Below are 27951 nucleotides of genomic sequence, written 5' to 3' on the forward strand. Positions count from 1 at the left end.
CTCCGCTCCACCATTGCCAGTTCATGCTGCTGCTGCAGCTTTTTCTCGGGCTCTCGCTGTCTCTCACAGTCCTCTTGCTCCGTCGGACTCAGCTCCAATCCAGTCCATCTCTGATCCCCAGATGGGGAACCCGATTGTGAAGACCCTCGTCTGGTCGGGGACACCTGGCTACTGCTCCAGGTACTCCCAGATCCTGCTATAGCCCCATTTGGGGTCAGGAATCTGCTCCTTAGAGTGATCATCCTCCTCCAGCTGCACGATTAACTGCGCCTTGGTGAACTTTCCAATGCGCAACCCTCTCTTTTTGCACAGGGTTACAATGTCCTTGTTTAAGGAGATGGTGACAGGACATCACTCCGCTATTCCCAAGTTGTTGTGGACTCGCAGGCCTGTGTGCTCTTAGCTCCCCACCATTTCCAGGGAGAACCCCATGTATGCCTGCCCTTTGAGGTCACCACTTCTTTGCCAGGGACAAGTCGAAGGCTCCTCCGCCCCCGAGACTGCTCAACGCAGTCCCCGGGGGACCCCATTACTGCACAGTCCTTCTCACTGGTCACTCCCAGGGGTTAACCGCCCCCCGAAACCGCTCCTCTGAGCCTTCAGCACACCTGGTCCTTGTCAATCCCCCTTCGTTTTACTGCTTCCCAGTCACTTCCTGCAGGAAGTGCCATCCACGCAGTGCAGTACATCCCACCGCTGACACCAGTTGTCATGGAGTCCCTGGGCGAAGCTCTGGAACTGCTCCCTACGAAGCCAGGCAGGACTTGGGGGAAGTCTCCTCTCTGTGAGCAGACTGTCTTCAGGACGCACAGCTCACACAACTTCCACCTTCCTGGGTCTGACCTCGGAGCATTCAGCATCCTCTGCCCCTCTGTGCGCTTCCCACAGCAAGTCCACCCAGGCGGGGCCTTGGAGAGGCCAGAGGGTCCTGCCCCCCAACTTCCCAGTCAGATGTGACTCTCAGCCATCAGTAAAACAGAAGGTTTATTAGATGACAGGAACATGGTCTAACAGAGTTTGTAGGTGCAGAGAACAGGACCCCTCAGCTGGGTCCATTTTGGGGGGCAGTGAGCCAGACAACCACGTCTGCACTTCACTCCACGCCCCCAGCCAGCCCCAAACAAACTCTCCAGCCCTTCCTCCTGTGAGCTTTGTCCCTTTCCTGGGCCAGGAGGTCACCCGATTCCTTTGTTCTCCAACCCTTTAGCTTTCACCGGGGGGGGGGGGACCCAGACCATCAGTTGCCAGGAAACAGGGTGTCAGCCATTCTCTGTGTCCAGAACCCTGCACACACCTGCCCTCTAGGGCTTGCAATGATCATACACCCTTATCCCACCACCTAGATACTTAAGAACCGCATAGGGGAAACTGAGGCACCCCCACAACATTCAGAGGAAACATTAACAGTCCCACTTCATCACAGCTCCCTTCTCCTTTCAGGCCCAAGCCCAGAGCGAGGCCGGCTCACAGGGGACCGAAACTGCAGTGAGAGCCGGCATCCGCTCTTCCCTCCCAGCCATCAGGACTGGACACTCCTCGACAGGGCTCACTGGGAGCTAGGGGTCTCTTCCCTGCCCCCCCATGCCCCGCTGGGGCAGCGAGACCTCCCTCCCCTCATTTCCTCCAACCACTGCCCCCCAGAAACCTCCTGGCCTCTCATACATACTAAGGTCAGAAGGGACCATTCTGATCATCTAGTCCGATCTCCTGCACAGCGCAGGCCACAGAATCTCACCCACCCACTCCTACAAAAAACCTCACCTATGTCTGAACTATTGAAGTCCTTAAATCATGGTTCAAAGACTTCAAGGAGCAGAGAAGCCTCCCTCAAGTCACCCATGCCCCATGCTACAGAGGAAGGTGAAAAACCTCCAGGGCCTCTCCAATCTGCCCTGGAGGAAAATTCCTTCCCGACCCCAAATATGGCGATGAGCTAAACCCTGAGCATATGGGTTTAAAGATCAATTACTTACCAAAATCCCATTATCCCATCATACCATCTCCTCCATAAACTTATCGAGTACAATCTTAAAACCAGATAGATCTTTTGCCCCCACTGCTTCCCTTGGAAGGCTATTCCAAAACTTCACTCCTCTGATGGTTAGAAACCTTCATCTAATTTCAAGTCTAAACTTCCCAATGGCCAGTTTATACCCATTTGTTCTTGTGTCCACATTGGTGCTGAGCTTAAATAATTCCTCTCCCTCTCCTGTATTTATCCCTCTGATATTTATAGAGAGCAATCATATCTCCCCTCAACCTTCTTTTAGTTAGGCTAAACAAGCCAAGCTCCTTAAGTCTCCTTTCATAAGACAAGTTTCAGAGTAGCAGCCGTGTTAGTCTGTATTCTCAAAAAGAAAAGGAGTACTTGTGGCACCTTAGAGACTAACAAATTTATTAGAGCATAAGCTTTCGTGAGCTACAAAAGCTTTCGTGTAGCTCACGAAAGCTTATGCTCTAATAAATTTGTTAGTCTCTAAGGTGCCACAAGTACTCCTTTTTTTCATAAGACAAGTTTTCCATTCCTCGGATCATCCTAGTAGCCCTTCTCTGTAACTGTTCCAGTTTGAATTTATCCTTCTTAAACATGGGAGACCAGAACTCTCCCTCCACATGGGGGCCAGAGGGGGAGCAGGCAGGAGCCCAGCCCTCCCTGTTGGCAGCCCCACACCCAGGGAGTGGAGCAGAGCAGCGGGGCACCCTCCATGACTGAGGCCTCCTCTGGCCAGACGCAGAAAGCCTGCTGGCTGACCCCAGGGAGCCGACCCACTCCTCCCCATCTGCACCGCCCAGACAATGCCCCCCCAAATCCACCCCATGCGCTTAAGTAGCGCTGCTGTGCAGGACGAGGCTCCCTGCCCCCCTGAGCTAGGCAGTGGCCCAGAGCAGCCACGCTGACCCAGCCTCTAATGGGAGCTGCAGGGACCCAAGTCATCCTCGGCGGGTACCCTCATGAGGGTGGCATCAGATCCACAGCAACTCCCCAGCCCCTCCCCCAGGTCACACCAGGACATGCCCAGGGTCTGCAGGGGCCATTTCTGGGCAGCTCGGACACGAGATGGAACAATTGGGCGAGTAGTAGGGAGCCAGCATCTGAAGGCAGCCCCTCAGCAAGCTGGCCATCGACTACAGAGGGGCCACGATCCCCCTGCCCGGCCTGCCCCCTGCCGCCGTACCTTCACCACCCGCTTGATGCCGCTGATGGCAGCAGTGAAGAGCGAGCGGATCCTGTACTCGTCTGGGATGGAGTCCGCGTGCCGGAAACACATGAACAGGACGTAGGCCGGCAGCCCGGGGAGGGCGCCAGGGCTGTGCTGCGGTTTGAAATCTGCAGGGCGAGAAGAGGACGCGTCCGTGATGGGCTGTTCCTTTGACAGCCAGGAGACTGAGGTCCAAGCCACAGGGTGGGTCCTGCCCCACCAGAGCTGCCGTCCTCACTACAGGAGGCAACGCCTACAGCGCAGAGGGGTCGTAGTACGCAACTACGTGCCTGGTCGTGCTTTGAGCAGGGGGCTGGACTAGAACCTCCCAAAGTCCCTTCCAACCCTGATAGTCTATGATTCTATGAACAGGTGGGACAAGGCAGGCCTTCAGTGCCCCAATTTCAAGCCCCCTCCCCTCCCCCGAGGGAGCAAAGCCCCTACGAACTTCAGCAATATGTCCTCCGACCCCAAACTGGGCCCATCACCTTCCAGACAGAGCCCGGACCCCAAGCTCAATCACCCCTTTCATTACAGCCAAGGGGCTTGAGCTCAGGCCATGCTCCTCTGAGGGCTGGCCCAAGCTGCAGCAGGACCATCACCCCACCCTGTCGCTAGCACCTCTCCAGGCACAGCCCCCTCCGCTCTTCCTCAAGGAATCAATTCTGAAGCACTTAGAGCAAAGTGATCAGGAACAGTCAGTATGGATTCACCACAGGCAAGTCACGCCTGACTAATCTAATTGCCTTCTATGACGAGATAACTGGCTCTGTGGATGAGGGGAAAGCAGTGGATGTGTTGTTCCTTTACTTTAGCAAAGCTTTTGATATGGTCTCCCACAGTATTCTTGCCAGCAAGTTAAAGTATGGGCTAGATGAATGGAGGTATAAGGTGGATAGAAAGTTGGCTAGATTGTCAGGCTCAACGGGTAGTGATCAATGGCTCCATGTCTACTTGGCAGCCGGTATCAAGTGGAGTGCCCCAAGGGTCAGTCCGTGGGGCAGTTTTGTTCAACATTTTAATGATCTGGAGGATGGTGTGGATTGTACCCTCAGCAAGTTCACAGATAACACTAAACTGGGAGGAGAGGTACCCTGGAGCGTCCAGTGGAGGGCAACAAAATGATTAGGGGGCTGGAACACATGACTTATGAGGAGAGGCTGAGGGAACTGGGATTGTTTAGTCTGTGAAAGAAGAATGAGGGGGGACTTGATAGCTGCTTTCAACTACCTGAAAGGGGGTTCCAAAGAGGATGGATCTAGACTGTTCTCAGTGGTAATGGATGACAGAACAAGGAGTAAAGGTCTCAAGTTGCAGTGGGGAAGATCTAGGTTTGATATTAGGAAAAAGAACTAGGTGGTGAAGCACTGGAATGGGTTACCTAGGGAGGTGGTGGAATCTCCTTCCTTAGAGGTTTTTAAGGTCAGGCTTGACAGAGCCTGGCTGGGATGATTTAGTTGGGGACTGGTCCTGCTTTGAGCAGGGAGTTGGACTAGATACCTCCTGAGGTTCCTTTCAATCCTGATTGTCTATGATTCCATGATTCCCTTCCCCTGCTGGGGCTTCATCTCTGCCTTCAGCACAGCTACTCTACCCACCCCCATTGACAGATCCGACATCTGGCCCAGCCAGGTGCTGGGCTTCTCCTTCACCTGATCCAGCCCACATCCCCACCTCACCAGCTTGGGGTCACCTGTAGCAGGATCCTTACTCCTAATCTTCTGAAGTTGGTGATTTACACAGCATTTGGGGAGGAGGCCTCCGGCTACTGACAATCATCCTCCAGCCAGCCATGCCACAGGGTGCAGGCGGTGCTGCTCTGAGCCAGGAGCCCCCAGTATCGGGGGTGGGGTGGCAGGACACAGATCCGCAATGCAAAAGTCACCAGCCCCAATGGAGCCTTTGCCCCGCATCCTGGCTGCTGTATCAGGATAGCTGCTGACACATCAGCACCCTCCAGGGCAGCTGCTCGCCCCCTTTCCTGGAGGAAGGAGCCTAAAATCCATCAGGGTGTTCATTTCATGGCAAGGACACCCAGGGCTCACCTGGGGGCTGCCTCATGGCAGCCAGATGGAAATTAATATGCACATACCTCTGCCCCATGGCTGCATTTCTTGGCTGTCCCATGTGGGCACATGCAGGGGCAGATTTGATTTAATCCCTTTGTCCCTCGGACTTTAAGGTCAGAAGGCTCCATCATGATCGTCTAGTCTGACCACCTGCAAACACAGGCCAGAATCTCACCCACCCACTCCAGTAGCTCAGAGATAGGTTAGGGGTTAGTTACAGAAGTCCTCAACTCGTGGTTTAAAGACTTCAAGGTGCAGAGAATCTTCCAGCAAGTGACTTGTGCCCCACGCTGCAGAGGAAGGTAAAAAAACCCCAGGGCCTCTGCCTATCTGCCCTGGAGGAAAATTGCTTCCCAACCCCAAATATGGTGATCAGCTAAACCCTGAGCACGTGGGCAAGACTCACCAGCCAGACACTACAGAGAATTCTTTCCTGGGTAACTCAGATCCCATCCATCTAATATCCCATCTCAGGCCATTGGGCATATCTACCACTAATAATCAAAGATCAATTAATTGCCAAAATTGAGTTATCCCATCATACCATCCCCTCCATAAACTTATCAAGCTTAGCCTTGAAGCCAAATATGTCTTTTGCCCCCACTGCTCCCCTTGGAAGGCTGTTCCAGAACTTCACTCTTCTGATGGTTAGAAATCTTCTCTACCTATTCCAGTTTGAATTCATCCTTCTCAAAACATGGGAGACAGAACTGCACGCAATATTCCAGATGAGGTCTCACCAGTGCCTTGTATAACGGTACTAACACCTCCTTATCTCTACTGGAAATCTCACCTGATGCAGCCCAAGATGACATTGGCTGCTCATAGTCATCCTGTGCCCTTGCACTATTAAATTTTATCCTATTACTATTAGTCCAGTTTACAAGGTCATCCAGATCTTCCTGTAGGATATCCCAGTCCCTCTCTGTATGGCAATACCTCCCAGCTGTGTCATCCACAAACTTTATTAGCACACTCCCACTTTTTATTACTGACCTTGGTACAAAAAGATTACACAAGATTGGTCCCAAAACCAATCCCTGAGAAACTCCACTAGTAACCACCTCCTAGCCTGACAGTTCACCTTTCAGTGTGACCCACTGTAGTCTCCCCTTTAACCAGTTCCTTATCCACCTTTCAATTTTCATATTGATCCCATCTTTTCCAATTTAGCTAATAATTCCCCATGTGGCACCGTATCAAACACCTTACTAAAATCTGGGTAAAATTAGATCCACGTTTCCTTTGTCTAAAAAAGATCTGTTACCTTCTCATAAGAGCTCAGTCATTGCTCATAAGCACAGAACCACCCCTGGCCTGGCCCAGGACTAACTGGGGCAGGGCTGGAGACTTCCCATCCACCCCAAATAAACTGAACCCAATTAGCCAGCAGAAAACCCCCATCCCTTTTCAAAGTCAGAGCTGTCCATTCGACTCAGTCACCCCTTCTCTGCCTGCTCCCATGTAGGATCCCTGCCCTCATTAAAGGGGGCAACTCAGCCTCATCTGCCTTCCCGACAGGACAGCAAACCAAGCGCTGCTCACACACGGCCATTCAATCCGAACCGACACATTTGCCCCCATGGTACCAGCCAGACCCCCAGGTGTTCTGCCAGTGTAACTGCGTTACTCTGCAGGTTTCAAAAGGGATACAGTGTTCTTCACTCCCTGCGTAGCACTGATTGCTTTACCCCAGAACTGGCCGCTTTTCCGGGGGCAAAAAGCATCCCAAGAGGCCGGGATGAACAGGATGAGGAGTGCGGGGTGTTTGGTTGGAAAGGGGAACTGCCGTGGCAGGTGCAGTAGCAGAGAAGCTTAGTGAAGTTCTGCACAGGCCATCGGGAATGTCCCATTCCCAGCTGCTCCTCGGGAGATGTCTGGTGGTTAGACAGCCACGCGCAATGTGGAAGCTCGGGAAGCCCAATGCCCTAAAGCACCTGCCCAGGGATCCTTCCCCTGGAGGGGCTCAGGAAGGGGATGTTTGTCCCCCATTTTGCACCTCACTGTTTTCCCAGCTCCAGAGCCATTTTCTAGCTCTCCTAGTGCAGATTCTCTTCTGGCACCTCCCTCCCCGGTTGTCATCCTGCCAAGCAATCCACACTTCATCTTTCCTCACATCAGTCCCAGCCTGCTGCTCCGTGAGCGCCTTCCCATGAGCCGTTCTGCATGCCTTGTCCCAGGGGTGAGACTGGCACCATGCAGCTGTGGGAGCGCGTGACGGGATTGATGCAGAGCAGCATATGAGGCCCCCGAGGGAGTCTGTCTGTTACAAGCAAGTCACTGGGGATAGGAGAGTCCTGACCCCTCCAGCTCTGCAGGGTCCTGGACCATGAGCTTCGAGCCCATGGTAAACCTAATCCGTGCGGACACAAGGGGGTTTGGCTTGAGCCAGGACTTGCACTGCTGTGTAGACAGACCCTTAGCCCCACCCGTGGGGCTTGTCCCCCACCTGTGATGATGGTCCTGATGAGGCGCCCTTCATCCTCTGCTTTGCACCCCAGCATGCCCTCGAATGCCCCAGCTGGACGTGGGACATCAAGGGGCCTTTCCATCTCTTCCACCTTCACCTTCTGCTCCAGCCACGTGGCCTCTCCACTTGCTGTGCAGGGGAAGGAGCAAGAACATTAGAGTCAGAGCATTTACTTGGATCTGGGGCCATGTAACCGGACTCCCAACTGGGGCAGGGACTGGCGGGGGGGGGTCCCACCTCTGCCTGAACCCAGCCTAGGGAACTCCTGCCAGGAAAGCTGGGCCCCAGGCAGAGGGCTATTCAGGGCTATGTTGCTCGGGCCAGCTGGAGGGACGGAAGCGGTCCCACTGGGTTGAGAGCAAACCAGATGGATGTTGCCAGGCAGCCCTGTACAGCGGCTGTTGGTGAATTAAGAGGTGAGCAAGCGAAGGGTTAATCTGTGAATGTCCAGTATCCCATGGCACCCACCAGCTTTAATCAGCTGCCTACAAACCCAGCTGGCACCTCGCTTCCCCTGCTCCCTCTCCATCAAACTGCTCCCTGCTCTGGGGGTAGATCTAAGAGGGGGTGCTTGCTGCTCTGAACCCCACAATAGCAAAGGGGACACTGAATCACAGCAGTTGGACTCTGCAATTCACCAGGCATTGCTAGCCCTGCTCTAGGGTTGGCAGCTATGTTGGGGGTCTGCTGTGCTCAGCGGGGGGCTTTCAGGGAGCACAGCCCATCCGAAAACATGGAGGTTTACAGAAGGGCTGTGTGGGAGCTTTACTATTAGCAGACAACACAAGACGAACCCAGAACAGTGGCTAAGAGCAGCCACTTTGGTAGGTTAGCTGTTAGCGAGAGGCTCATTTCTGCTTCCTGGCTGCAAAACAGCTCTCGTGCAGATGAGTAGCGACGCCCCCTTACCTGCCCTGGGGCGTCGAAGGAAAAGCAGAAATGCTTGGCATTAGCGGAGCTCATGGTGCGCAGATGGTCACCTCTGCCCTACTGCGTTCACTGGCGTAGTGGGCCTCATTGGAGGCAGGTTAATTGAGAAGGGACTGGGGGAGCAGGGGCCCCAGGGCTTGGCAGGGCCATTACCAGGCCTGGGGCCCCTCGCCATTGAGCTAGAGCTCAGGCCCATCCCACCAGCCCTCCCTGCTCCTGCGATGCTGAAGCAGAGCGGCCTTTCTGCTTGAAGCTGCTGCGTCCAGGCTGGGGGAGGCCGTTGGGAGCAGAACCCCCCTTTAGGCCGGCCAGAGGACATTCACCCCGCAGCCAGTCTGGTCACAGGGGGCACCTGCCTGTGAGATCCTGGATTTGCTTCATGGAGGTTTTCAGCTGCTTCCGAAGCTTGAGCATGCTCTTCTCCTGCCTCTCCAGCTGCCCAGCCAGATCCTGGAGCACACAAGGGGAAAGGATAGCTCAGAGAGACTGCACCGCCGGCATCACCGGGGGGGCTCACTTTCCAGTGCACCCTCCCAGCCAGCAGCAAGACCTCTTTGGGCAAGCCTTGCAGCAGATGGAAAGCAGCAGGCCAGAATGCTGCCTCAGCTACTGTCATCCAATAGGCACACGGCCCCTCCATGGAGCCCAAGTCCCAGCATGCAATGTGCCCTCGAAGAGACAGCATGGGGAGGCAGGGGGTGCACTCCACCGGGGCATTTACCCAGCACACTGAGCGGCAATCAGCCTTCTCTGACAGCACAAGCCCCAGCCTGGCCGCACAGCGAGCGTTTAAGTGTGTGCTCAGCCATGCAATGCTCCCCCCCAACCCGCTCCCCCTTTACCAGGTTCTCTCTCTTCAGCTGGACTATCTGGTGCTGGAGCCCGTCTTCCTCCTGATGCAGTTGCAGGTCCTGGATCAGGCTCTGCTGCTTCAGGGAGCAGATGTCCAGGCGGAGACCTTCCAGCTCCTGCTCATGCTGTAGCTGCTGCTCCTGCAGCTGGCCCTCGAGTAGCCTGCAAGGAAGGGCAATAACTCAGAGGTGCCAGCGACTGGCTCACCAGGCAGGAGGTTGGTGAGGCCTCACAAATCTCTATGCCCCTCTGTGGGTGAGACAGGCAAGTTCCCCCCCATTTTACAGCTAGGGAAACTGAGGCAGGGGTTGACACGGCTTCAAGTCAAGGGCAGAGATTGGACTAGAACCCAGAAGACTTGACTCTGGAATTTTTTGAAGTCTCCACAGAGACTGCTCTGAATCTCACACTTCCCACTATCAGCGCTCTGACCTGGCTCTGGCCACCCAAACCCATCTCGCCTCTCCATCACAAGGGTATCCCTGCAACCTCAGACAGCCTGCTCCTCCCCCAGGGCCATCTGCCACTGGAGGGCGTGCCCCCAGGGTTGGTTTCTAAGCCTTCCACTGCAGTGTTATGGAAAACACAGACGTGGCCAAGACCACTGAGCAGGGGAAGCAGGTCTGTAAACAGACTCACTTATTGGAAACCCGGACGGCATCATATGCATATTTCAAGTCTTCCTCCATCATTGAGTTTTCCTCAGACATCTTCTCCGGGCTCTTGTTCAACCCCAGGATCTCTGCAATGTTCTGCTGGGGAGAAGGAGGAGACTGAACCTGGCCGTTCAGGCAGCTGCCCCCCCCCCCCCGCCAAAATTGCTGCTGCGAGGGATATGATGGGTGGGAGTCTCACCCGGCGCTTGAAGATCTCAAATGGCTTCCTCTCATGAGCCAGCTGAGCCTTGGCCCTGCGCAGCTCCTCACGGGTCCTGGCCAGGTCCTCGGTGACCACGTTGAGCTGCCCCAGGAGGAGGAGATAAGCCTTCTCATAGGGGTCCTGGCCATTGTCGTCATTCAGCGAGGAGGAAGTGCTATCAGATCTGGTCCTCCTCCACTCGTCTCTCTGCCTCCAGCGGCCCCTCTCCTGGTCCAGGGGCTGAGATGGGGACTGTGGGGGGGAAGGCGTGGGGGGAGAGGAAGGTGAGGAGATGCGTTCAGCATCCGACACACCAGGGACTGTATGCCCCACTCGGACTGGGCCATCTGGCTGCACCTGATCCCAAGCTCTGCACTAACTCACCACAAATGCCTCAACCCACAGCCCATCTGGCACCCTCCAGGAGTGAGCGGAAAGAGCAAGCCTGGCGTCTGACCACATGGTGGCAACCGTGGAATAGCAGGACAGGTTGGCCTGGTTAGCCTAGTTGCACACAGGAATGCTGGTCACATCTACTGGGAGGCAGCACAGGGGGGAGTGGATGCCAGGGTTTATTCCTGGCTCTGCCACCAAGCTACAAGCTCGAGCAGCTTCCCCAGCTGACGAGACCTCATGCAAGAGGGGAGTTTATGACACAGGAAGCACACAGAGCCCTGTGCGACAGATACCAGTCAACAGCTATGTCTCTGCACACACTTACTGGGCTGAACCAACAAGATCACCAGAGCAGCCCACCCAGACAGAAGGGCCTTGCAACTATTCCCAGCCCCAGTTTGATGCCAATGGGAATGGCAGCTGGGTGCTGCCACCACCGAGGGGCAAAAGGGCTGGAGGGCATGCTTGGGGACGCTCTTCTTACTGAAGGGCGAGTGAGGCACCGGACTCTCGGGCTGCCCAGTTTGCAGCCAAGCAGGGCTGATCCGGAGCAGGGATCAGATCGGATGCGAGGGGGCAAGGACTAGAGAGGGAACATCTGGTCCCTGGCAGCTGGCCTGTTCTGAAGGAAGGACTTCCAGGGCACGGCACAGCACGGCTCGTTCCACAGCCCAGACGCTCTGCTTCCCACCAGAGTCAGGGCAGAAGCAAAGCCAATTTGTTGATGTGAAAGCGTCACCTCGCTCTGCGGGTCAGCATCGTCCCGGGACGGTGCTGTCGACAGAGACGATGGGTAGCTGCATTCGGAGTCCAGAATGCTGTCAGATGAAGGGGACCTTCGGAGGCTGGGGGTTCGCTGGAGTGGGAAGGTGTTATAAGGGTGCATTAGACAGCGGCTCAAGCTCCAGTCTATTACATGGGGGGCTAGGGAATGGGCAGCAGGGGGAGACAGCTCATACCACACATCAATAGCTTTGAGTGGCACATGCTATCACGCCCTAGCCCAGCAGTGACAGATACGGGGTGGGTGCCTCTGTCCTCCAGGCAGGCAGCACATCCACTGGGAGTCCCGCCATGGGAACTGGAGAGACTTCCCCCCCGATCTCCAGTGAAGCGGGGCAGAAGTGGATGGTGCAGCTGTAACATCAGCTTTCTGGGAAAGTCCCAGCCCTAAGCTAAAGGAGTCTGGCACCCAGACACCATGTGGAGTCACTGGGATTTGGGCTCCTCGCTGTTTCCAGCCAGCTTCGCGCAGACGACGTGGATCTGTTCTCAGCGGCAGGGCAAGACTCTGAACACAGAGTGTCCCTGGGGCCACCACCAGGGCACTTTGCAGAGCCACTCCCCAGCCCTGGGACTGAGCAAGGACACAGTACTTAGACCAGCAAGGCAATCGCTGCCAGGCTCCTTGCCCACCTACACCCAGTGCTGCCCATCTGGCCTCAGTGTGAGAACGATTCAGCAAGAGCTTTTCTCCATTTAGCTGCAGCCTGTGACCCCCCCTCGCCTGGCTCCCTGGGATATCTGGGGTGTCCTGGGGCCAGGGTATCAGCCCCACCCATGCTGCTCACCTTGTGGAAGGCCACCTCGTCCTGCAGGTTCTCGCAGCACTGCTCCAGGCGGGCGCACTCTTTCACCAGGGTCTGGTAGCGAGCCCTCTCCCCCTCCAGCTGGCACAGCAGCTCCTGGCTCTCTGCCGCCACACGCCTGCGCAGCTGATCTGCAGTGGGTGGGGAGGAGAGCAGAGACAGTAACATTTGCCTGAAGGCCTTGACATGAGACGGGGAGCGTGACAGGCTCTGCTCCCTGCCCAGCACACCCTGGGTAGGAGCAGTCAGCATGGATTCACCAAGGGCAAGTGATGCCTGACTAATCCAATTGCCTTCTACGATGAGATAATTGGCTCTGTGGATGAGGGGAAAGCAGTGAATGTGGTGTTACTTGACTTTAGCAAAGCTTTTGACATGGTCTCCCACAGTATTCTTGCCAGCAAATTAAAGAAGTATGAGCTGGAAGAATGGACGATAAGGTGGATAGAAAGCTGGCTAGATTGTCGGGCTCAATGGGTAGTGATCAATGGCTCCATGTCTAGTTGGCAGCTGGTATCGAGTGCCCCAAGGGTCGGTCCTGCTCAATATCTTCATAAATGATCTGGAGGATGGCATGGATTGCACCCTCAGCAAGTTTGCAGATGACACTAAAGTGGGAGGAGAGGTAGATACGCTGGAGGGTAGGGATAGGATACAGAGGGACCTAGACAAATGAGAGGATTGGGCCAAAAGAAATCTGATGAGGTTCAACAAGGACAAGGACACTTAGGATGGAAGAATCCCATGCACCGCTACAGACTAGGGACCCAATGGCTCAGCAGCAGTTCTGCAGAAAAGGACCTTGGGGTTACAGTGGACGAGAAGCTGGATATGAGTCAACAGAGTGCCCTTGTTGCCAAGAAGGGCAATGGCATTTTGAGATGTATAAGTAGGGGCATAGCCAGCAGATCAAGGGACGGGATTGTTCCCTTCTATTCGACATTGGTGAGGCCTCATCTGGAGTACGGTGTCCAGTTTTGGGCCCCACACTACAAGAAGGAGGTGGAAAAATTGGAAAAAGTCCAGCGGAGGGCAACAAAAATCATTAGGGGGCTGGAACGCCTGACTTATGAAGAGAGGCTGAGGGAACTGGGATTGTTTAGTCTGCAGAAGAGAAGAATGAGGGGGGATTTGATAGCTGCTTTCAACTACCTGAAAGGGGGTTCCAAAGAGGATGGATCTAGACTGTTCAGTGGTAGCAGATGACAGAACAAGGAGTAATTGCTTCAAGCTGCAGTGGGGGAGGTTTAGGTTGGATATTAGGAAACTATTTCACTTGGAGGGTGGTGAAACACTGGAATGGGTTACCTAGGGAGGTGGTGGGATCTCCTTCCTTAGAAGTTAAGGTGAAGCTTGACAGAGCCCTGGCTGGGATGATTTAGTTGGGGATTGGTCCTGCTTTGAGCAGGGGGTTGGACTAGATACCTCCTGAGGTCCCTTCCAACCCTGAGATTCTATGATTCTATGAGCCCGGGCAGGAACGTTGACAGGGGCTGGTTCCCCTTCAGGCTTAGGCAGCCAAGCGCCAGTGCTGTGCTGCCCCTGGAAAACATCTCCTTGAGCTTCGGCAGCTTGGAGTCCTAGCAGGAGAGAGCCGTGCATTTAGCAGCATGGCCAGCAACCCCATGGATGCAGCCTCCAGGGCGGGCAGGTTCAGGCCATGCTACAGACCTCTCCGCTGGCTGGGCACAGAGCTGGGGCAGTGACTGACAGGAGCCGTTTCAATAACCAGCCCACCTTGTTTTGGGCACCAGTCTCAGCTTGGCCAGGAGCTACCTTTGCAGCCCAGTTCATTGGTATTTGGAAAGCACCAACAAGGTGCTCCGCTTTGTATGGAATAGAGGCTGGGGCTTAGACCAGGAGGGAGGCTGTCCTGGCAATGGCACCCACCACCAGCCTGGAGCATGGGGGAGATCTGTGGGACATGCAGCAGCCTGTGATATACAGGAATCAGACCACAGGGTCTCACGGCCCCACACTATGAAACTGACAGCTCCCGCAATGGGTTTAGGTGAACACAAGAGCTGGCGGCGCAGGGAGGGACTAGCCTACGCAGGGTCTGGCCTCCAAGCTGCAAATTCCACAAAGCAGGGAAGTTTGGATTCAGAGATTGGTGAATTAAAGCCAGAAGGGACTATTCGATCTGCCAGTCTGACCTCCTGCACAGCCCAGGCTGGTACATTTCCGATTTCACCCGGCTACCTCTGCACTGAGCCCAATAACTGAAAGATGCTTCTGCCCCACCCCAGGGAGGCGGCTGATCTTGGGTCTGAAGGTATCAAGTGAGGGAGACCTCCCCACTTCCCTTGGTAGCTTGTTCCAGGGGCTCGTCACCCTCCGGATGAGACACTCGTGCCTAGCTGTGGGGATCCAACTTCCTCGGGGGATTGGAGCAACGCTGCAGCTAGTGACTTGCAGGCATGTGCTCCAGGCTGGGGAGCTCAGAACAGGAGCAGCAGGGCCCCTCCCCCCCACCTTTGAGGCGGTACAGATACAGAGGAGTCTGACGTGCTTGCTGGCACCCGGCTAGCAGTCACAGATAGCCAGCATCGCCCTGCCGACAGAGCAGGGCTGCCCGGATGAGCACAGCTGGAGCCACTCACTGGGCTTCCATAGAATTCAGCCCCCAGCTGATTGCACCCAGCACAGCAGGGGCAGTGCAGGGTTTACCTTCCAGCTCCTGCGACTGCTCCATGATCCGCTGGTTTAGAGCGTCCTTCTCTTCCTTCAGATTGGATTTCATGGCTTCTAGCTCAGTCAGGCGCTGGTGGGAGAGAGAGAGCGCGTGCACGTGCGAGCGTGGTGGGGGCAGACCCTGACAGCAGTCCAGAGCTATGGGGCAAGAGGACCTGCTCTGGGGGGGTCAGAGGCCAGGCAGGCTCTTTCACACGGGGACATCACAGACTGCAGGGCCCAACCTTCCTCTACCCTGCCAGCCAGCCAGGGGGCCTGGAGAGTAGTCAGGCCCCTGTGTGGGAGATTTATTGACAGTTTTACTTTTGATGGGCAGCATCAAGGATTTAAGTGTTTGCTTAACTTTTTTATTCAAATTTAGGTGGCAGGGAAGGGATCAGACAAGGTGGAGACCCCAAGAGTTAAAGCTTTACAACTTAAACCCGATAGTCAACTTCTTACGTCAAATATACAAAATTATCTGGGTTTGCTTTCAGAAAGTTAGTGTCAAGCAGCATTTCTGACTGTCCAAGTTTCCAATATCAATGGACATATTTGACTGTTTGTGCATACAGGGACAATATTTATGGTGGTCGACATTTACCGATAAAAATCTACTCCTGCCAAGTCTACGTACAGACAAGCTCGTTTAGTCACCAGATCCTTTGCAACACACTAGCAAGGAGCATGCTTGCATCACCTTCCCCTCTCATGGCTGATCCAGAGAAGAGAACCAGCCTACTACTGCTGCCAGCTATTGGAGCTGCCCCATATGCTCAGTGCTGTGTGAGTCACACCCATTAACCACTGGGGTGGGGTTGTTGCTCTTTGGGACCAGGTCTAAGGAAGGGATGTTTAGCTCCCTGCAGTGTTATTGCTGGCTGGTCCCCTGCTGCCCTGCACCTGTTTCAGCTCCTCCATCTCCTGGCCCAGCCTGCCTTCCAAGTTGCTCTTCTCCGACTCCATGCGCTGCAGCTGCTCCTGCAGCTCCTGGATACGCGTCTCCTGTGCCTTGTCCTCCCGCAGCCCCTGCAGCTCGCTGTGCAGCCGCTCCACCTGCTCGCTGTGGGAAGCTCTCAGTGCTGACAGCTGCTCCGAGAGGCTCCGGTTCTCCCTGGCCTGTGGGGGGCAGCAGTCGAGAGCCGTTTCAGGCCTGCAGGGTCCCAGGGAGGAACTGGGTGATTCCTATCTGAGCATTAAACAGCAGGGAACTGGGAGGGGGAAATCCAGAGAAGCTGCTTCAGCCTCATCCCACCAGACTGCCCCAGCATCCCCTGCAAAGCTCAACAGCTCCCCCAGAAGTGAGGTGCTGTCTCCACAGTGCCTCCCCCAAGCCCAGCAGGGTCAGCCCCAGGACACTGCTGTGGAAACTGAGGCATGGGAAGAGGAATGACTTTCCCAAGGCCCACCACTTCAGGGCTGAGAACGGAACCCAAGAGTCCAGACTCCCAGTTTCCTGCTTTACAGGAAAGACTGGCCTGTATGCCAGGGCTGGTACTTGGGCCTCCCCTTGCCTTGGGCCTGGCCTGCCTGCTCCTTGGCATTGGGCCACCAGGCTCTGCACAGACTGACAGCGGTCTGCTCCCCCTACCACTCCCTGCTTGCCCAGCCGACTCCCTGTGCATGGTGGGACGTTATTGACATAAGCTGGGACTGTATAGATCATTGTTGCAACCAAAGTCCTGTAGTGGCACCAAATCTTATATAAAAGTGGGGTCAAATAAGGTATCTAAGACAAGGTTATGGTTTGCTGGTTATGATTATGCTGCCTATATGTATCATTTTTATAGTTAAAGTTATGAATATTGGCTCTAAACTGTCTATTTCAAACACTATGCTTCTGGGGAACACTCCAGACAAGTTGGTGTCAGCTCTGCCTAGGCTGCTGGATGGCCCATTAAGGACCATCAGCTATACAGCTGACCCATTGAGAGAAAGCAGACTTGCCTGGGGACTCAGCAAGGCATGCAGGGACCTGCCAACAGACAGAACTCTGAGGTGTTTCCAGGCCATGTGCTGGACAGCTTGTCTTTGGGACAAAGAAAGACAGACCACATGGCAAGAGACTGTAAAAAGCTGCTGCAGCTCCTCCATCTCGTCTTCCTCCAGAGGTATGAAACGGGATTGAACTTTGCTACCCTGAAGCTTTGACCCATCTCAGCTGTGGGTGTACTCCAGAGACTGGATTTGAACCTGCAGTTTATTCTATCACTGCTGCAAGCCTGAACCAAGAACTTAGCCATTACTGTATGTAATTGATTCCATTTAACCAATTCTAGCTCTCATCTATATTTCTTTCCTTTTATGAAAGAATCTTTACATTCTAAAGGATTGGCAACAGTTTGATTTGTGGATAAGATCTGATTTGTATATTGACCTGGGTCTGGGGCTTGATCCTTTGGAATCGAGAGAACCTTTTTCTTTTACTGGGGTATTGGTTTTCATAACCATCTATCCCCATAACGAGTGGCACTGGTGGAGATACTGGGAAACTGGAGTGTCTAAGGGAATTGCTTGTGTGACTTGGGTTATCCAGTGGGGTGAGACCAAAGTCTGTTTTGTTTGGCCGGTTTGGTTTGCCTTAGAAGTGGAAAAACCCCAGCCTTGGGCTGTAACTGCCCTGCTTTAAGCAATTTTCCTTGAATTGGCACTCAATTGGGTCCCGCCAGAACCAGCATCATTACACATGGGCTGGGCACTGGCTCTGTCCCTGGAGAGCCCACTGCACTGTTAAGAGTTCCCCATCTGGCAGAGTCTTCGGGATGGTTACGCAGCCAGAGGTGCCAAGCACGACACACCCAGGCAGCTGGAGAAGGTGCTGCTTGTGCAGCGGGTTTGCATCTCAGACCAGGTGCTGCAGCACGCATCCACACATCCTGAGCCAAGCCTGTCCCCAAAGCTGGCTAAGCTACCCTGAATGAGCCAATACCATTAAAGTAGCTGCCCTCCTGCACTTCCTCCTTCCCCACGGGGCAAAATCCCATTCTAGGATGCACCACATCTCAGTGGAACTGTGAGCTCCCCTGTGGCCAGCCTTCATCTGAGATCCTGGGCCACTGCCCTGCCCCAGCCCAGATGTATTTGGCCCAAGAGCACACTGGCTTTTCCTAAGTCCCCTTTGCCCCTACACCCGCTTTCCAGGCCGCCCCATCCACCCCAGACCAGCGAGATGGGATTTACCCGCATAGGCCAGAAACTGTCAGGGACGGAGGCTCGCTTTAAAGAAAAGCTTTCGTGGAAGCCCCTCCCCAGCAGAGAGCAAATAGCGAGACGAGAGGCAGACAGATGGCAGCGCCAACTGCGCCTGCTGGTAAATATTCAGTGACAGAACACGATGTGCTGGGCATGAGCTGGCACACTGCTGGGAGGGGGCAGACAATAGGCACTGCGAGGAAGTTACACAAGCAGCATCTGCTGGGTTGAACGGGAGAGGGGTGGAGAGAAGAGAGGTTTGAAGACTGCCTCCCAATTCCGCACAGGGGCTTGAGCACGTAGTGCCCCCTAGAACCACTCAGTCTCTGAAGCACCCCATGAAATACCCAAGAGGAGACCAGAGCAGGGAAAGCCGCTGCCACTTGCAGCTTTCTTCCAGCCCCAGAAAGCCAGCTACTCCATCTGCACAGCCTCGCTCCCCATGCCTTCGCTTTGCGCTCGCTGCCGGAGAGCTGAGCCATAGGAAGTTAGGTGGGTTCAGAACTAGAAATGTGTCCTGAGCCAAGAGGTCCAGGATCCTGCTCTGCCAAGAGAGTCCGATCCAAGTCTCCAGGGACTAGCAGGAAGTCAGATACTGCGAGAACCGAAGTCTGGCTGCACTAATGGACAGCGCTTCCCAGGAGAAGGGTAGAGTGGCTTTCCCCCCCAGGTACCTTTTCTTGGCACAGTGTGTGCTCCAGCAACATTCAGAGATGGATCTGAGATTGTACAGTAGCATTAAGGGAGTGAAATGCAGCCACCTCTGGAGTGGAGCACAGCTACTGCCCAACAACTCACAGGAACATTGAGTAGGATGAGACTATCCAAGGTAGACTGCTAGGGGAACTTAGCAAGGCAGAATGCAGTTCTCCAGGACTCTCGCAAACATGCCTGGGAGCAGTCAGCACCTTGGCTTTAAGGCTCATCCCAATAGTAGAGGCCCAGGAATCCCCCTGTAGCTCTGGGGCAGCAGGAGGAGCCGACCCACCCACCTGCTCATCCACTTTGCACTGCAGCTGCATCACTTTGATCTCCATGCCTTTGTTGAGCTCTTTGTAGTGCTCCACTGACTTGGCCTCGATCCGGAGCTGTCTCAGCTCCCTGCGAGCCCGCATGCGCCGGTAGCAGCACTGCAGATACACCACAGTCCCACGCACCCGAAGGTACTTGGTGCGAGCCAGCCAGCCCCTCACCACACTCTGGATCACAACAGCTTTCTGGCTTGCCACCATCTGGGGAGAGAGCAGACACGAGCAGCCAAGGTTTAGGGCAACACCCATTGCTTTAGGGCGGTAACTCGGCCAGAGCACCAGACACCAGCAGCTATGTCCTCGCACATACAGCAGCCAACATTTCACAAGGGGGCTCCCTCCAGATCCCAGGATGCACCTGCCAGCCCCCACCCCTACATTACGTGGGGCTCCTGTAACTCATCGGTACCCCCTTCCCCAAGGGCTGCACCCCCCTCAGCACTGGGAGCACACCCAGGACGTCCCCCTCCGAAGCTGCCGCCACGAGTGGATCCCCAATCCCACGGCTGCGGGCAGGGCTGGTACCTGGCGGTGCAGGCGCCTGGCGAACATGCCACGGGCGAAGGCCTGGATGGTGACAGCTGCTGCCTGGGTGCGGAGGTACGAGCGCCTGGCCAGAGCCATCTTGAAGTTCTTCTGCAGGGTGAGTGCAGCGCTGACCCTCCTCAGGCGCCTGGCAAGCCTGCACAAGGGCAACGGGCGCTGGGCAGGGCAGCAGAAGTTACCCCCTCCCCCCCAAGAGGGACAGAACAGCCCCCAGCAGGACAGTCCCAGGGTCTACCCTAGCCCCTTACAGGCCCCGCAGCAGAGACCCAGCACCAGATCCTGAGGCCAACCCCCCTGCTTCCCTAGGCTCAGAGCTAGGGCACCGCTCCACTCACCCCACCCCCAAATGAGACCCCCATCGCAGCTGCTGGCCTGGCACCAGCTTCTCCTGGCTCCTGCGTCTCTACTCTGGGATTTTTTACAATCGCTTTTGAAATGCGGCCACCTCTAGGGTGGAGCATGGCTAGCGCCAGGTCCCTGCCTAGGCCTACACCTGATGTAGCTTTGGGGATGCTGTTTGCCAGCCAGACACTCTGCATCAGCACTCTTAGCTGCTCCGTTCCCATGGCTGGGTACAGCAACAGGCGAGGGTGTGATGGTGCCCCCATAAGGCTTTATGGAACCATGCTTATGAATGTATATATGATCTAACTGGAATATGTTCTATGCTACATATGCCATATAACATATCTATGAAAAGGTTATGATCTACTCAATCTATAAATCCTATTTGTATGCATGTATCATTTTTGAATTTGAAATTATAAATATTGGCCATGTACTGGCTTGATTTCTAAATAACCTTAGTAGAGCATTTGGTCAGTTCCTGGAGAAAGGAATTCGCGAAGTTAAGTGGCCAATTAAGAAGCACTTAAGGAACAATGCATCTTGAAGTGCTCCAATCCACATAAGAAGTCTTCCTGGAGACATTCAAGATACCATGTGGGCAATGGCTTCTGCCTGTAAAAACAGAGTCATGCGTGGACATGTGACTTGCCCAGGTGACTCCAGAACTCCATCTTGGAGCTGGACTTTGCATAGGAGAGAGGAGGGGGGTCTCCACCCACAAGAGAAAAATCTATTTAAGCCCATGGGAGACCCCTCCATTTAGTCTTCAACTGGCTAAGGAGATGCCTCTCCACCCTAAAGGGTACCTGAAAGAAACTGGAACAAAGGATAGTAACTACAGGGGGTGTGAGTGATTGCTGGACCCAGACTAGAAGGAGACTAGACAGTAAGAGAGATTACTGGAACTGGTGAGGTTTTTATCTGTTTTCAGTTTGATTAGACATAAAAGACTTGCATGTTTTATTTTATTTTGCTTGGTAATTCACTGTGTTCTGTCTGTTACCACTTAGAACCACTTAAATCCTACTTTCTGTATTTAATAAAATCACTTTTTACTTATTAATTAACCCAGAGCATGTATTAATACTTGACGGGGGGGTGGCAAAATATCAATGCATCTCTATTAGTGTTAGAGGGTGAACAATTTATGAGTTTACCCGTATAAGATTCATACGGGATAAAATGGATTTGGGGTTTGGACCCAATTGGGAGCTGGGCATCCGAGTGTTGAAGACATGCACACTTCTGTAAGCTGCTTTCAGTTAAGCCTACAGCCGTTAGGGGACGTGGTTTAGGCCTGGGTCTGGGTTTGCAGCTGGCTAGGGGGTCTGGATCAAGCCAGGCAGGGCACCAAAGTCCTAAGCTGACGGGGCAAGAAAGCAGGAGCAGAAGCAGTCTTGGCACGAGGTAGCAGCTCCAAGGGGATTTCTGTGATCCAACCCGTCACAGAGGGTGCCCAGAAATGGGTCTCCTGTGGCCAGGTGATGCCAAGGCAGAGCCACATCAATGCCTGGCTCAACCTGGCAGACATGGGCAGCATTTGCAGGGCATCACCTCTCACCTCCGGGCCAAGAAGCCCCGGGAAAAGCGCTGGAGGCAGATGGCTGCAGCTCGCATATGCAAGAAGTGTCTCCTCCCCAGCCAGCAACGAAGGCTCTTCTGAATGACGACACAGGCTGCTCTCAGCCTCCTGCCACGCAGCTCCTCCAGGAAGGCCACCTGGCCAGCACGGAAGAAGATCTTGCCCTTCCCGCACTGGTATTTGCTGGGGTCCTGTGGGAAGAGGACAGCGAGATCCATGACCAGGCAAGTACAACTGGGTGGCGCGAACTCAGACATGGGTGCTCCATGCTGCAGGCTTGGATAGCTGCAGTGCTGTGCGGGCCCTTCCGGGTGCCAGGGCCTGGCTGGACAGACCCTCCTCCCACAGCTGACAGGGGTGGGGGCTGCAGCATCCAAATCACCCCAGGGAGAGGCGGTATTAACCCTTTGGACACCTAACGCTCCCTCCAACTGCAGCGCTCCCAGCACCGAGCTGCACAGCCAGGAGGTCTCACTGGGACATGGGTCCCCAGAGGGTAAGCCACCTGTTCAGGGTCAGACGGGCAGAGCTGGGGACCGAATCCTAGTGTTCCCCAGACAGTCTCCAGCCTGGGCAGAAAGGAAGCTGCAGCATGCAGAGACCGGCACAGGCCTTGGCCCGCCCAGATAACAGGGACCCTCAGCTTGGCCATGGGACCTGCCTAATGCCGGCTTAGCACAGTCCAGTCAGCACCAGCTGGCAGCAGCTCACCCGGCCTACATGGCCCACCCATCAACTCAGACACCCAGGACTGTTTGGGGGGGGGGGGGGAGATTTCAGCCAAAATCCTCAACATTCCAGTTTGGAAAGGCTACTGCAATGCCTCTTGGGAGTTGTAGTTCAAGGGCTTCTCGTGTCCCTTCTCTATGGCAGAGGCTCCCAAATGTTGCTCAACGTGGACCCCCTTTCCAGATCTGCCAGCTGCCCATGTCCCCACACCTTTCTCATCACAGATACTTTGTGTTCTTCATACTACCTGGCTTTAGCCATCGGTCTAGGTTTCATGGTTATGTGCAGATCTAGTTATAGGCACAATGTGTACAACCAAAAAACCCAACTAAGTTTGAGCTCAGTTAGACCGGACAGTTGCTGACGTACAGATCCCTCGCCTCCAATCACTGTACAACGCGGGTTCAGTTGCCCAGCATCACCCTGTATCTGTTCATTGATACATCTTGTGTAAAATACAGTAGCTAAATTAAGTCAAGAAATTCCCAGTTTTAAAGCTTAGTCTGAGTAGCCTGTTAGGAAAATGCAATAAAACAATAAATAAAATCCACTGTTATGCAATTACTCCCACGTGCCCCCCAGAGAGGTCTCCTGTACCCCCAGGGGTGCACGTCCCACAGTTCTAGAGCAGGGGTTCCCAGAGGGAGGCTCCATGGCCAGATTCTCCTAGGACGAGCTGCTTGTCAGGAAGGCAGACTGGTGCATGGAGGAGAGATCCGGACCACCCCTCCCACGGGGCGATGCAGCGCCGTCTCCACAGGGAAGTTGGTGGCTTTCAGCTGAGTTGACATTTCCCACAGGAGCGAGTTGTGTTTGGCAGAGGGCTCTGGGCCAGGTGCCCTTCTGCCAGTCTCTAGGACGCAGTGGTAGCAGAGGGACACTGGGCAGGCTAGTCCCATTATTGAGAGGGGACAGATACTGCAGCACCCGCAGGCAGCGATGCCTGGCCCCAGACACCTACCGCAGGAGGCTATGGCACAATCCAGGTAGACTTGGCCCACGTGTTTCCTCTCCCCTGGGACAGTGACCCACAGGGCTCTTACCTTGAGCAGCCTCTCGAGGACAAGCTGGCAGGTCTGCCTCTCATCTTCACCCATCAGCTCCTCCGGGCGCATCAGAGCCCGGTACCTTCTGGAGAACTCCACGTATGTCCACCTGCGGAGGAGACAGAAGCCAGAGCCAACGGAGAGAGTTAGAGAGCACCAGGGACTCCAATGCCCCAGCAGAGAGGAGGGCAGGCAGGAAACTCCTGGCTTGGCCGTACCTGGATGGATAGCCAGAGGCACTGATCTGAATGGTTTCCAGGACCCCGCAGGCTCTCAGCTGCTCGACTGCTCGCTTGGCATCAAACCTAGAGCAAAGACAGAGTCAGCGCCCTCCAAGTGAGGGTTCCTTAGGGCACGTGGCAGGTCGGATCTACCATGCCGCCAGCAGCACACCTGGCTGATGCTGCTCTCAGCCCAGGCCTGAGCCAGCCACCTTCTTGCTGACTCTTCGTGGTGCAGCAGCCCGCGGAGGCGCCAAGGGGAACGAGGCAGCTGGGTTGCAGCTCCCAATCCAGCTGCTCAGGACAGCAAGGGAAGTTGCCCGACTCTGCACTGGACCAAGGAGGCAGCCAAGTTTGCTACTGCAGAGCTGGAACATGCTGTGCTAGTCTCACAAGAGTTCCTTGGTGATGCAGGTTCCCCAGACAGCAGGTCTGGCTGGAGTTGCCCCCCCCCACCCCTGCCCCATTGCAAAGCTGCCAGGCACTCACTCGAAGGGCTGCTTGCGGTCGTTGGGTGTGATGCAGCGTACGTAGTGGGGTGCGGTGCTGCTCAGGGTCTCCATGAGCTTGTGCAGCGATGCTTTGAACTGAAGGGGATAGAGCACGGTGGCTTAGGTCTGGGTGTGGATGCAGTGCCCCAGAGGGGAGCCAGGGCTTTGGAGCAGGCTCCAACCTTGTCCTCAGCAGAGTGAAGAGGCTTCTGGATTCCCTGGGCAGGGTTGGGGGCCCACCAGAGCTGCATTTCCCACTGCCCTTCATGGGCACAGGCAAGGGGCCTGGACATTGGGTGGGTAGCAGAGAGCACCAGGACCCATTGTCCTAAGCTGAAGGCTAGTCCGAGGGAGGAGCGGAACCCCTGCATGCAGCCCCTGGATACCCAGCTGCCCCTTTCCAGGCCACCATCTCACCTGGCAGCACTATTTGGGGCTTCGGGTGCTGATAAGCCTCCGAGCAGCCTCGAAACAGAGTCCCCAGCCCACCAAACCTGTGGGTCTGCAGCTAAGCTTGGCAGCTCAGACCAGCCCCAGCACACGACAGAGTCTGAGAACGTCTGAGTGCTTGGGCCCCCATCTCTCCCCACCACCCAGCAAAAGTGTTTGGAGCATCTCACTGCCGGGGCAGAGTTCCCTCCCCTGGGGGTCAAAGACCCTGACTACCAGCTGTGTGGAGCACTTGCTGTCCCCCGAGGCCAGCAGGATTTGTAGGGGCTCAGCACTTCTCAGGCAGGGCCAGGCCAGGAACATGTCCTGGCGGTGGAGGAGGAATCTGATCAGTACGTTGAGAAGCCAGGAGAGGTTTGCACAGGGGTGGATGCTCGATGCATGTTAAAAGGGGGTAGTGACATGGGGAGGGCATAGGACACGCCAGCCCCGCTGCATACCTGGGTGGAGATGGGTTTCCTGTGCTCCTTGTCAGTAGCTGGCAGAGACCTCCTGCCAGGGCGGACGGTCACCCTGGACCCATGTGACCTGCGGGAGGGTAGGGCGACGCTGCTGTCCCCCTCCTCCGGGAAGAGCTCAGCCAGCAGGGCAGACTGGGTGGGGAGACATCAGGATCAGAGCCAGCCGCAGGCCATGAGTGACACCTACTGGCCGGCAGGAACAGGCAGCCAGCAACCTCAAGCCCTATTGCAAGTAGGGGTTCAGTGGCCCAAGCCCCATGGCTCCCAGAGTTGCAGTAGCACCATGGGGAGCCACAGAGCCAGCAGCATGAGAACTGCATGCCCTGCGGCAGGATGCAGCCCTCCCCACAGCTGTACCAGTGCCACTCATGGGCATCTCTCTGCACCAGCTGGGGCATCAGGCAAAGAGTCTGGCCCGCATAGGGCCCTGCTGAGCCATGGGCAGCATGGATCTGAGCCTGGGGTCAGTATAGAGCATGACAGGCACCAGCCCAGACTCTGTGTGTCCCCGGGTTAGGAGCAGCTCATCCCTGCTCCCAGTCAGGATAAGTAGCAGCCACAGCCCAGAGTCCCCTGCCCATTGCAACGCACCCTAGGGCTGCAGCCCCTCCATGTCATGTGATGAAACCTGCAGGGAAACATCCAGCCAGAACTGGCAACCTGCAGGCTCAGCCACCAGTCCCTGTGAGCACCCACAGCAGATGGAGAGTGGCCTGTGTCTCCTACCCCATGGGACTACTTACCTTCTGCAGATCCATGGGATGGCAACGAGGGGGTGGCAGGGGAGAGAAACGACAAACCGATTAGCTTAACAGCAGCATCACTGTTGCTTTGTCTGCCAGCCGCCAGCCTCCCCCCACCCCAGCCCAGGTTAACAGCTCCTAGAGTCTAGCATCCCGCATTGCAACAGTGGCCTGGAGTCCCCCCCACAGCTTTCCATTCCCAGCCAGCAGCTCTGCTGGTGAGGCCTGGCCCATTGGGCTCGCATAGGCCATTCCTGTCCCCGGGGGGGGGTCTAGCCAGGCAGCTGCTTTACAGGTCAGTTTGCAAAGCACGGCTTATGGGGGAGGGGGGGAGAAAGAGGTCTGGGGCCCCCTGGTGGAGGCGAGTCTTTATTTTCTGACCCACCCACAGCTTAGTCTGCACCAAGCCTTTCCAGCAGCAGCTCATAGCAGCAGAGAAGGGGGCCTGACAACTCAGGGCATCATGGACAGGATATGACTGGACCCCAGTTAGTTGTTTCCTAGATCACTCCCCTGACATCTGGCCTCTGCACCACAGCTTTCTTCATGCCCCCACACCCCCCATGGAGTGAGGGCTCAGGGTGGGCGCAGCTTTTGTCCTTATGGCAGGAGGCATGTGGGTGCCCACCTTGGCATCCAGTGAGGACACTGTCCCCCCTCCCCCTCTGGTCAATTGTGTTGACAAGATCCCTTTGTTTGCAAATTTGAATACTAGGGATCCCCTGCCACTCCAGGTTGGCTTGTGGGGGGGGGAAGAGGAGGCAGGGGGTGCACATGCAGGTTTGCCAGGGCACTTCTCCCCAAGGTGCAAGCTCTGCTCCTTCTGACCCACGTGATGATCCCCATCCCAGCACAGGATGGGGATTAACACCCGTCTACCACCTTCCTTGGCAGTCTGCTGCCAAGCATCCCGCCCCCACCCCGCTGGGAGGTCCATGGGCTCACCTTGCTGGCTCGGAGGAGCCCGATCAACTCTGCATGGACAGTGTCTTGGTTCTTCTCCAGGAACCCACTGCACTGATACTCCACCTGTGGGTAAACAGGGAATGCAGGAGGCCTCATCAGCTCCAGGCTACGACAGCCTCAGGGTCTCCTGGGACAATTCAGAGCCCAGAGGTCTCCAGAGCAGAAGTACTGGGGGTGGGGGAAATCAGAGCCAAGGGGAGCTGGGTGCCTAAAGCTCTTGGGCCTTTGAGAAGCCCCAGCCCGTTTGTACCAGTGCTGTCCAACAGGGAATGGGAGTTGGACTGCTCGTTACACAGGAGGGGTGGTGAAGAATTTTGCTTAAACAGGTGTTTTTAAAAAAGCAGACTGCCCTCGCAGAGCCAGGTCCAGCCCTCAGCAAGGTGAGCCCTGGTGTCACTCCCAAATGCTGGCTGCAGCTGGAATTCTCTGTTTAACCTATGCAGAGAACACCCCCCCACCCCACCCCACCCCTGCCCTGCCCAGGCCACAGACAGAAGTGTCAGGCTGGAAGGGGCCTCAGGAGTGGTCTAGTCCAGCCCCTGCCCCAGCGCCCCCTCCAAAGGGACTAGAGCCCCATGCCCCAGCACATACTGCTTGGGGTCCCGATGGCCTCTGGCAGTCGGAGGCTCAAAGCTCACCAGCCTGCCTGGGATGCTCTAACTGTAACAAACCCAAAGGGGCTGGAAGCTCCCTCAGATCAGCAGCAGGTGCTGTGGATGCTCCCAGTGGGTGCCAACTAGGGTGGGGGGTGTCTCATGGTATTCAGACAGTGCCACTTGCAGCCACACCCAACATCAGCGGAGAGACCATCTCTAGATGCTGGATTCTCCAGAGAGGTCTAGTTTGATATGCACCTGCTGGGCCAGGCCTGGTCAGTCATTCACCAGCAGTTCCCCTCTGCAGAAATGCTGTGCCTTTTATCTCGCTTCTTCTCCCAGCAGGCCTTGTGCCGAGCCTACAAGTCCCCTGATCTCTAGGACCTATGAGTCCCAGGATCCCTTGCACTGTGCAGTGCAGAACAGGGAGCTTGTTTTACACCGTTACAGTTGTGCATTTAGGCACATGACCCCTCCAGCATATCCCAGCCAGAGCTCAGACTCCAGCCACC

General features: G+C 55.4%; 1 protein-coding gene and 1 long non-coding RNA gene across 7 annotated transcripts in view; one reads left to right on the forward strand and one right to left on the reverse strand.

Annotated features, from left to right (window-relative positions):
- Positions 1-27951, reverse strand: part of LOC119848421 (unconventional myosin-Vb-like) — a 74069-nt gene that overhangs the window by 11445 nt on the left and 34673 nt on the right. Inside the window, exons 14-32 of one of the 6 annotated variants that reach the window (XM_043502655.1) lie at positions 26823-26906; positions 25878-25880; positions 25114-25266; positions 24222-24319; positions 23730-23816; positions 23509-23620; positions 21716-21927; positions 19786-19942; positions 19222-19461; positions 15941-16156; positions 15035-15128; positions 12347-12495; positions 11515-11631; positions 10377-10619; positions 10161-10294; positions 9512-9683; positions 9026-9119; positions 7719-7868; positions 3177-3328 (exon numbers count right to left, since the gene is read on the reverse strand). In XM_043502655.1, the coding sequence (XP_043358590.1) occupies positions 3177-3328; positions 7719-7868; positions 9026-9119; positions 9512-9683; positions 10161-10294; positions 10377-10619; positions 11515-11631; positions 12347-12495; positions 15035-15128; positions 15941-16156; positions 19222-19461; positions 19786-19942; positions 21716-21927; positions 23509-23620; positions 23730-23816; positions 24222-24319; positions 25114-25266; positions 25878-25880; positions 26823-26906 (2667 nt within the window). Of the gene's footprint in view, positions 1-3176; positions 3329-7718; positions 7869-9025; positions 9120-9511; positions 9684-10160; positions 10295-10376; positions 10632-11514; positions 11632-12346; positions 12496-15034; positions 15129-15940; positions 16157-19221; positions 19462-19785; positions 19943-21715; positions 21928-23508; positions 23621-23729; positions 23817-24221; positions 24320-25113; positions 25267-25877; positions 25881-26822; positions 26907-27951 lie in introns of all 6 variants that reach the window. The other 5 variants (XM_043502657.1, XM_043502656.1, XM_038384218.2 and 2 more) reach the window with 5 other exon arrangements.
- LOC122457473 lies at positions 596-27950 on the forward strand. Its single transcript, XR_006277005.1, has 4 exons — positions 596-773; positions 12604-12608; positions 24779-24787; positions 27940-27950. It is a non-coding gene; the product is annotated as an uncharacterized LOC122457473 (long non-coding RNA).

The sequence above is a fragment of the Dermochelys coriacea genome, chromosome 25, assembly GCF_009764565.3.
Source record: "Dermochelys coriacea isolate rDerCor1 chromosome 25, rDerCor1.pri.v4, whole genome shotgun sequence".
Lineage (NCBI taxonomy): Eukaryota > Metazoa > Chordata > Testudines > Dermochelyidae > Dermochelys > Dermochelys coriacea.